This window comes from Sinocyclocheilus anshuiensis, unplaced genomic scaffold (genome assembly GCF_001515605.1).
Source record: "Sinocyclocheilus anshuiensis isolate Anshui unplaced genomic scaffold, SAMN03320099.WGS_v1.1 scaffold755, whole genome shotgun sequence".
Taxonomy (NCBI): Eukaryota; Metazoa; Chordata; class Actinopteri; order Cypriniformes; family Cyprinidae; genus Sinocyclocheilus; species Sinocyclocheilus anshuiensis.
The window spans coordinates 363,466-374,320 of NW_015552587.1; the positions used below are offsets into that span (position 1 = coordinate 363,466).

Consider the following 10,855-nt stretch of genomic DNA (forward strand, 5'->3'; position numbering starts at 1 on the left):
AATGGCTGCAATATAACAAAGAGTGAAAAATTTAAGGGGGTCTGAATACTTTCCGTACCCACTGTATGTGACTCAGTTTAAGGCAGCACGGATTGGAGTAGGAACATCATTTTTTTTAGATTTAGAAGTTAATGTAAAAACTGCCTTGTGTGCAGTTTACATATTTGCATAGAAATATTTTATTTGAGTGTTAATTATATCTAAAAATAAATAAAAATGAATTTAACAGTTTGGGCTCTAAGTGTAACCTTTAATATTATAGTACTGTGTAAGTAACAGGGCTCCCTGTATGCAGCCATTATTTGTTCAGTAAACCACTATTTAATAAAAAGGGAAAAAAGAAGCAATTTTATGTTTAGCTTTTCCCCCTGCTGTACAGAAACCGTACCAAAGCATTTTTTATGTGTACCGTTACACCCCTAATATTTGCCTATTCATTAAAAGGCAACTCCCAGCAGTGTGATGAGTCAGGATGCTCTTTTTATCCTTCAGTGAAGAACAAAAAAAACGAGTATATCGGTGCCTTTACACAATAAGAAGATAACGAGAGGACACGTTAACAACTAGATTTTTGGCTTTCCCCGAGGACAGTGTGAATAGGGTTGGACATCCAAAAGTCGCTTTGATGCTGTGCTGTTGTGGGTGGTTGCTAGGGTGTTGCTAGGTGATTTTCATGAATTTCTGGGTCCAACATGAAAAAAGTCCACCTGTGATCTTCTGGTCTCTAGATATGGCTCGGCTTCCTCCTTCAATGTGCTTGGACATTCCCCTTCGTGGGACTTTTTCTCCTGTTTTATCATCCAGTAAGTAGTGTGTCTGATCACTTAGTAAAGTACCAACACACCTCTCATGTCTGGAGCACACACTGAACATTAATACTTACTTTAGTCTGATCAAATCACTACTAGTGATAATTGACTTGGCACTAGTGTTGTTTTCGGCGGCCTGTTTTAATTTTAGTTTTAGTCTAGTCTTTGTGTGAAGCTGTCATTTTAGTTTTTATTAGTTTTAGTCACGTTCATACTCTTTTTAGTCTAGTCAAGTTTTAGTCAACTAAAAGTCTGAGCATTTTAGTCTTATTTTAGTCAGAATTATCCATGACTATTTTTGTCTAGTTTTAGTCGACGAAAACTGATGACATTTAGTCTAGTTTTATCGTTGACGAAAGCAACACTACTTGGCACTACATCCACGTGTTTGTTAAGGGTCACGCGGCCCCTGATGGAAAGAGATCTACAGTCCCCAAGGAGCGCTGCCGTCTGACTGCGACTCATGGGCGTCGCTCGGCCATTTTTAGGGGGGCTATAGCGATTAGCTCCATAAACTGTACACAAATTCGTGATCGCCTCAATCCCCTTTAAATTTCATATGAAAACGACGGCAGACTTCGATCGGCTCCTCCCCGTCTTTCAGCGCGTTATTTTTCAATTCGCTGAATGCGGCGGTGCAGATCGATAGATTGTTATAATTTCTGCATCTGTGCAGTTCTTTGTCATAATAAATCCAGTTTACAAAATATCATGGGGGAGCAATAATCGGTTTCAAATCTACTGTAGTTTTCACTGCGTTCACCCCTCATCACACCACCGCTGTTTCCTCCAGCGAAAATGAAACACATATGAACGCATAAAACGATCATGTTGCCATTTTCATTTGAAAATGTAACTTTCAATATAATACATATTCCAGTGCATGTGGCAAAGAGGTTTGCATACTTGAGCTAAGGAAAGAGGGTTGTACTAGAAATGCAAACAGTAAAATTGGTTACAATACGACCCCTATTAATCAAACATTTTTTATTTTATTTATAAAGGCTATATATATATTTATTATCAGGCTATTATTATTATTATACCCTCACTGGGGGCTGAGCCCCCCTAAAATGAAAAGCCTAGAATTGCCCCTGCTGCGACTGCATTTACAGTAAAGAGAGAGACAGAGAGAAGCTCCTCTTGACTGCAGTGCTTACTGATCTTACCGACAGTGCAGTCCTGACTTCAGCACTCGGGTTTGTGCTTATTCACCGAATTGGACAGTAAGAGCATGAATACCCCAGAGAGTGCTGTCAGAGAGAGCCATGCACGCAAAAAACCTTCGCTAGCAGTATGTGATCTGAAATGAGGAGGCAAAGTTCTCACTGCCTTTAAGTTTAATGCAATGTAAAATGATGTTCCAGTTATAGCATAACTAATGTTACCACATCTTTCAGGTTAAATAAATAAATGTTGCTACACTTTCAAAAAACCAACAGACAATACTATTTTAATTTGTATTATTATATTACAAATGTTTTATTAATCAAAACTAAGAATATATCTCATCAAGTTTTTTAAGCATTTTTACATTTATTCCAAAATAGTAACTATAAGAACACAGAGCAACTTTCATGTCTATTTTTATTTGTGAATTGATGCTTAGCTGTTATCTTTAATAGTCAGAATCAGTATTTAAAGTTTTTTTTAATTTTGTAGAAATCGAGTAATCAGAAACATTACCAAACACTAGAATTAGACACTTTGACAATATGCCAATGATAAAACATGTAACCAAAACCTGTACCTACTACTGTATGTTTGATATTTCATGTTTGCATCATGGTGACAGACTTAAAGCTGCTGTTCATTGTTGTTACAGAACATTTATAGTTAATAACAGGCTACTGTTGTCTACCTTGACTTTTGAGAATTTTTTAAAAAGCATTTTCTCGTATTATTTCTGAACACATAATAAGACAAGTTTGTGCAAGATGTAGTTGTAGTTCATGCATCTTTTCTGCAAATATATTTAATAAGTGATTTGTTTAAAATTTACATCATGTTGACAACTTCATGTGTGCTGCACTTCGAATAGAGTTTTCTTACCTAGAGGGTTAATAAAGAAAAAGTTACTTGAATCATGTTGTAGTTACATTTTCAAGCTGACTAGTTAAAAAATCGTCAAAATCGAGAATCGGTCAAATGTTCTGAAAAAAATCTAGATTTTTATTTTTTTTTGCATTATCGCCCAGCCTTATTCAGAACAATCTATACAGAGGTACACTGTAAAAAAATTACCGTGAATTTAACGGTAAAAGACTGTAAAAATGCTACAGCAAAAACCTGTTAAATGGTTAACGGTAAATTCCCCTACTATATACGGTGAAAAACTGTATTGGACATTACATGTATTGGACATTAATTTTACGGTAGTATACCGTTTTTGGAAGTGAAAAAGACCGTATAATTTAAAGTGAATAACCGTAAATTGACATTCCCAGAATTCCTTGCGTTACATTTCAAATTTGATGTTTTTTTGTTGAAATAACTGTTTCTTCTTAGTTTTTTCTTTTCAGTTTTGTATATTAGGGTTGTGTGTTACACCTAATGTTGTTAAATGAATGTTTATTGCATTATTTCAGTTTCATGTGTGTTACCATGATGGTGTTTAGTGTTTGTGTGAATGACACTGTGCATCTTCTATATATGTTATTATTTAAAAGCTGCTTGTGATGGGCTTTGGTTCATCATGTAACTTTCTCATCACCACCTGCATTTGGTGGTTATCAGTGTATTACAATGGTACAAAACAGATTTCAGTACTTCAATAGGTTGGTATATTAACATTATATCAGTTAATGAAATTACGGTATTTAACTGTAAATTTAAGTTAAACCGTAAAACCTAAAATGTTGCTACTGTATTTTTTACGGTAAAATTCCGGCAACCACAGCTGCCGTTTTTTTACCGTACATTTTACGGATTTTTTTTTACAGTGTAGGATTTATTGCATGAACAGTGTAAAAGGCCAATCATAATGGTTTGGAGGCATTGCCTCCTCTCACATGACTTTTCCCCATTTGTTCTCAATTACCCAACCCAGGATCATTCGAAATACGTGCTTCTAAATACATTTCTGTAACACCATTATTACATACCTTACTAAATGTTTCGCGGCAGTTTTAAAATGAAACGTCCAGAGGGTGGCGCTAAAACGCGAGTTCAATACGTGACCCTGGCAGCCTAAACCTTCCCGATAGCGTTAACAAATGCAAAAGTGATATAAAACGTATGTGTTGCTATTTTTACTTCCTTATGCGGATTTGAGCTGTCTTGTTTGAACCGTAGTTTAATAGGGTTCGTACCAGAGCTCTTCACCACTGAAGCGCGTGAGTTACCGAGAAAACCAACTGAGTTAGAAAACTCATTCATATGAAGCTGTATATGTGACGACAACGTTCAAAAGTTTCAGTTTTCAAATCTTGCAGCATGTTAAAATTGTTTTGAATTCATAACATAATATTCCTCAAGTAAATGTAGGCGTTATAAATCGAAACTGTGGACCTGCAAATCATATTTTGTGTGGAAAGGAATAAAAGTTGTGGGAGTTTTACTGCCTCTAGTGTTCATTTCAACTGGAAACTGCAGCGATTCCTGTGTATAGGTAAGTTTTTTGAGTTTTGCAGAAATGTAGGTAGAGGCACGTATTTCCAATGAGCCTATGTTGCAATTACCACCCACCAAACCCTTTATGCTTTGCTTTTTCGGTTAAAACCCAATGAGCTCAGAGGAAGCAAGAGAAGACAGCGCCTCCCACTGCAACTTCAATAGCTGGTGTCGCTGGTCCTTTTTTTAAAAGAGTGATATATCGGCATTGTTTTACAGTATGTTGTACTGTCGATATTTTCTCATTGAATTATTTCAGGAGGCATTACTACCTCTCTCACGCCACTGCCTGAGAATCAAACCTCAACTGAAATGACTTAAGAAAAACACGTTCACAGTAGAATGGCTCTGCGACTGGCAGACTGAATCTCTCAGTGTTAAACGCGTGCGGATGAGCAGCTGTACCTGCAGAGGCGTCTGATGTTGCCGGGTGTGACCTCCAGCGTGAAGCATTCGCCGCCGTTCACGCAGTAATTCCTCTCGCTCTCGCTGCAGCGCGTCACATGACTGGAGGTCTTGGCTGAGGGAGTGGTGCTGGTGGCCGCTGCACAGATCAACACAACACATAAGTGCACTGAGCAGGGAACAGTTTTACTGCAGAAAATCAACGATGAGGTGCAGCAAGTTATGTTAGAGCTTCAATGCACGGCATGCTTAGTTTAGAGCTTCTGTGAACAGTAACACTATGTTAGTGCTACTAAGCAAATTAAGAGAAAGCAAGCCCATAAAGATTGCCCACATGAAAGATGTTTCTGACTTATGAAATTACATTTTTTAAACTGTTAAACTGTTTAAAGTTGTCAGAAGGTCTATGCACAGCAAGTTAGGTTAGAGTTTCAATGCACAGCATGATTAGCTTCACTAGTCTAAGATCAAGGGTCTGAGCTGCAGATCATGACATGCACAGTATGGGTGTCTGATTCAAATGACCTTCACAAAATATCTGCTAAATATAAGACGAGTAGGAGAGAAGGCCATCAATGAACATCAGGCTGTTGAGACCGAAATAAATGCAATATTTCTCAACAGCTACTTCATTGCACGCCTACACAGAGTCAAAGACGAGCACCATTAAAATAATTATGTTTCTGCTCAAATATAGCCATTTACAAAGCAGCACTATCATGCAATGCCGTGATTTAGTTTTAAGCATGTGACAGTTTCAAACGAACACCAATTCTAGAAATCTGAACAGCATCAAATAATATCAGTCCGTACCTGTAACATTTCGATAATATCTGGAAATACGAAAGCGCATCACTGCTGTGTGTCGACAACCACTGGGATGACAAAGTGTTTCCCTGAGCCCTTTAGATCTACTGCCTTCCTCTGCACTTCCTCCAGCCACAGCGGTCTGCAAAGTCCCTGCTCATCAACATTTTTAACTGAGCACCTCTACACCAGCTCACGCGTCACATCTGGCATTGCGTCTCTAATGCGTCATCAATGCAGCATTGAATAATCAAAGTCGTCACAACCTGGCCGGCCCTCTTAACTGTATTGAATCTGTACTTATAGCCCACTTCAAATCTTAAAAGGATATTTTTAAAAACTGTACTTTTAGATAATATATGAAATAAAAGGTCTCTTAAGTGTAGAGTACACTTTCATGACTGTTTCTTAACACACTTAAGTGCACTTTTAAAGTCACCATAAAATCTAAATGGACTATTCTTACTTTTTTTTGTGGAACATGGCAGTGTTTATTATAAATGATTTTATCTATATTGTGAAATATTATTGCAATTTAAAATACCAGTTTTCTATTTTAATATACTTTAAAATATAATTTATTCCTGTGATGCAGCGCTGAATTTTCAGCATCATTACTCCAGTCTTCAAACATTCTAATTTATTGAGATGCACCTGTATATGGTTAGAAATTATTTCTATTTTGTATAAATGCTGTTCTTTTAAACTTTTTATTAATAAAAAAATCCTGAAAAAAACATCACAGTTTCCGAAAAAAAAAAAATATTAAGCAGCACAACTGTTTCAACATTGATAATAAATCAGCATATTAGAATGATTTCTGAAGATCATGTGACACTGAAGACTGGAGTAATGATGCTGAAAATTCAGCACTGCGTCACAGAAATAAATGATATTTTAAAGTATATTAAAATAGAAAACTGGTATTTTAAATTGCAATAATATTTCACAATATTTCCTTTTTTCCTGTATTTTTGATCAAATAAATGCAGCCTTGATGAGCATAAGAGACTTCTTTAAAAACAATAAAAATCTTACTGATCCCAAACTTTTGAATGGCAGTGTATATATAAATTCATATTTCCTTGTAATCTTTTTTCAAAATAACTTTCCCTCTCCTTGCAACAACATCTCTTCTCTGATGACGTAAAAAAGTATTATATTTAAAATATATTTATTTCTAAGTATAGTTCAAATCCATATTTCTATATAGTTATTGACATATCGCTCAAGACTTACTGAGATAAACATTATAATTAAACTCTATTTGGAGTACAACTTGCGCACAATGCACATTTCTTAATATTAAGCCTAAAATGTGTTTTAATGCCGCTATTTACAAGGATTGCATGATCTTTGAATAATATCTGTCTTTAAATGCAAGATATTTACATTTACATTATATTTACATTTAGTCATTTTGCAGATGCTTTTATCGAAAGTGACTTACAAATGAGGACATTTAAAGTATATTTAAAGTGTACCTGAAGTATACTTGCAATTTAGTTCCACTTTAGCACAATCAAATATACTTCTTTAGTTGGACTTCTACTTTCGCACAATTAAAGTGCATTAAGCACAAAATTAGTTGTTCCAATTTAGCAGACTTTAAGTATACCAGTTTAGTGTACCAAAAGTGCAATTGAAGAGTATTTTTTATTAAGTATATAAATATGTAAATGTATTTAGACCTAGCATGAAATAAATGTATTTCAAATACATTTTAGTATATTTATTTTTCACTAGGGCAGAGAGGAAAATTTGGCTGTATATTTGATCCACATTTCAAAGACAATACATTTATTTGCATTTAACACAAATTTAAACTATACTAAATTTTCTTTTAATTCTAAATAACATGCAAGTAAAGTTTCAAAAAAAAATTACATTCAGCTTACAGTGTTAGTACTTTTTAAAATTGTATTTCTTTTTCAGAAGGGAAAAAATGAGCACACGTTCTGGACATCAGTCCTTCTGACAACCCAGCCGTGAATTCCCCCGATTCCCTGCGTGACTGACTGAGAACCTCCTGAAGTTACTTCATGACTTCACATACTAATGGCTCTATTTTCTGCTTTTAGGACCAAACCGATTCCACCAGGAAATATCCATAGCCTTCTCTAACCAGCTCTGACATCAGGTTACTTTCATTTACGGGCCGGGATGCATGGCCACATCCGGCCGTCCTGACTTCCCCTCGACACTGTCGATACTGGACATCAGCCACTGAAGGTATGATGAAGATGAGCAGATTAGAATAAAACTCAGGCTTCATCCTGACAGATAATTGAGTTAGATTCGTAGGTCACAGACCCCATCAGGTGACCACTGAAGCAGGAGACATTCTGCCTTTGAGCTAAATGTAATTAAATCTTTACCATCCGAACTGCTGATGTTTGAGACAACCAGCGCTGCATGAATAATTGACAGCGTAACAGATTGCTTTTGTCCCGTTAATCTAATTGCCGTTTTTCACTCCCATTAAACCTGCAGCATTAGTGATCAGGCACATTTTATCATCCGTCACATCACAACAACGTTCAGTGTTTTCTGAGGACGGGAAAGTGACGTGCATTTGCATACGACTGACCGTCAGAAAACGCCAAATAAAAAGACTGTAGAATGGCAAGATTTTAAATAGACACTATTCATGCGATATTGGCATTTTGGCAACCTGCGCTCACAGTGACGGGCACCTCAACTGTCAGCAAAACAGCAGGAGTGCATTTGAGCCTTTTCAAGGTGAGAGACATGAGCCAAATCATTCAACTCACGTATGAGCACATCTCAATGCAGCCAAAGTCTGGCGGCAAACAGCGAAGATGCTACAAATAAACATGAGTGATGAGCAAAGGAGAGGAGGGACAATTGGGTTGCTGTGTAACCTTCATGCTTGTACTTGAGTCTTTTGACATGTTAATGAACACCGACCTGGTCATAAAGAAGGAAATTACCAGGAAAATTCCCAAGGTTTAGTCAAGTGGTGGCTGAAATGGAGTTGACATATAACTTGACTTTCCATGGACTTTCCATCGAGATTTTAGTTTAAAACTAATATGAATTTAAAAAGTCAAGTCAAGCTTTTATTTATATAGCACTTCATACAGTACAGATTACTGCAAAGTAGCCTTAAAGGGATACAGAAGAAAATAATGATTTAATGATGAAAACACAATTCAATTGTGCTGTAAAGCAGCTCTAAAAGTCTGAAATAAGTTGAAGTACTAAAATTACTCCAACAAAAATTGAAATTAAAAATAACTAAACAATACAAAAACTAATAAAAGGACAAATGCATAACAATAACATAACAAAACTAAAATGCAAGCTAAAAATAAAAATAAAAGCCAACTCAAAATATTAATATAATATAATAGTATATAAAACATATAAAACACTAAAATAATATAGCATAGCTGTGCAGTTATAGAACATTAAATTAATTTAGTTGTAACTTGAGTGAAGCATCAGAGTCAAGGAGTCGCAATTAAATAACTAAAAATAAGCAAGTAATAAAAAGTCAAAAATTGAAACTGTATTGTAAAAAGGAGTGTATATCTTATCTAAGTTTTTCCACCACTTTTAAAAACCTTTTCACTTCCGCTAGTTCAAGGGCCCTGCGGTGTAACAAATCGATATTTGAAAATACAAATATTTCATGTGCCTTTAATTATTATGTGCTGATAACAGGGGCATGTATAATAACAATAAACTGATTAGAAAACTGTCACACAGGACATTTCAAGTTCCAAAAAGTATTTCATGTCAACTACCCCAATGCAAAGTTTGCAGGTTTAGTCCCATGTAGTGGAGTCACTGTCTGTGAGAATACCTGCAAGACGCAGCGAGTCTCAAAATAAATGCTCCCTAAAAATAGCTGTGCAGCGCATCCACTGCAATGCAGCAGCGCTCAGGGTCTATTTCTCTGCGTGAGCACTTTGAGGGCCAGTGCTGGATCGATTTGGTTGCATTTCATTTTTTTTGCTGGTGGGAAGAAACCAAAGACGCCGGCTCTGCATCATACTGCAGTGCAAACGTGCCACCTCTTCTGATGCAACTGCTGGACCCGCACTTTCCTGTGTCCTTTACTCAAATACACAGGAGAAAAATCCATCTGAGCATAAGCTTATTGAAGTATATTTTGTTCTTTCAGATGGGTTTTAATCTAATATGTAGAAACACAGTGTCCCCTATGTTCTGAGAAGTGAACAGACTGCTGAATCATACTGCAGGTTTATCGGTGACTCAGTGAGTGCTGTGTGTCTAAGGCACAGGCTGTCTTTCCTCTTTAAAAGTTATGTGATACAACATCTGCAATGCACAGTACTGCTGTTCGCTTAAAGTCAGAGAATCAGGTCACTAGATCACGTGCCACACAGCATGTTAGCAGAGGACATAAACTCAATATTTAAGCACAAATGAAACATAGATAGGCTGCCGGGTAACATAGTTCATGCTATCTCTTCTTATTGCAGTTACAATAAAATGGGGACTAGAGCATTCAAGCTTCAAAAAGAAGCTCTAAAAAATAAAAGCACCAGTGCCCTAAACTTTCAAGCGTTAAATTGTATTGTTCTGGAAAATAGCAACCATAACATTATTCAAAATTTTCCCTTTCTGCATCACAGAAGAAAGAAAGTCAGGTTTAGACTACTAAAACACAGTAGTTTTAGAATACTAGTAGGTTTAGAATACATAGTACATAATAAATAGTAGGTTTAGAATACTAAAACATAGTACACTGATGAAAATTATTCTGTGGTGAAGTAAACACTACAGAAAAACAAATGTAATTTCTATATAAAAAAGCTAGTTCAGGCAATAATTTAAAAAAGTAAATTCTATATTGGTACTCAATTTAAGCTTGTAGAAGTTAAAGGGGTCATATGATGCGATTTCAAGTTTTCCTTTCTCTTTGGAGTGTTACAAGCTCTTGGTGCATAAAGAAGATCTGTAAAGTTGCAAAGACTAAAGCCTCAAATCCAAAGAGATATTCTTTATAAAAGTTAAGAGTCAGCCACGCCTACCTAAAACGCCTCGTTCTAACACGCCCCCACATGTCTACATCACGATGTGGGAAGATTTGCATAACGCCGCCCAAATGTTCACGCAAAGAAAGAAGGCATAACTTTTATTCTTGCTGTTGCCACCGCTGCCATGTCGTGGAGTCGCTGTGTTTCGTTGTGAAAGCGAAACTACTTTGTTTGGTCTTCCAAAAGAGG

At 36.2% G+C, this 10,855-nt stretch overlaps 1 protein-coding gene across 9 annotated transcripts in view; it reads right to left on the bottom strand.

Moving 5' to 3' along the window:
• nrg1 (neuregulin 1) overlaps positions 1–10,855 on the bottom strand; it is a 108,839-nt gene that overhangs the window by 17,904 nt on the left and 80,080 nt on the right. For all 9 annotated transcript variants that reach the window (XM_016456348.1, XM_016456342.1, XM_016456340.1 and 6 more), the window contains one exon: positions 4,827–4,965. In XM_016456348.1, the coding sequence (XP_016311834.1) occupies positions 4,827–4,965 (139 nt within the window). The remainder of the gene's footprint in view (positions 1–4,826; positions 4,966–10,855) is intronic.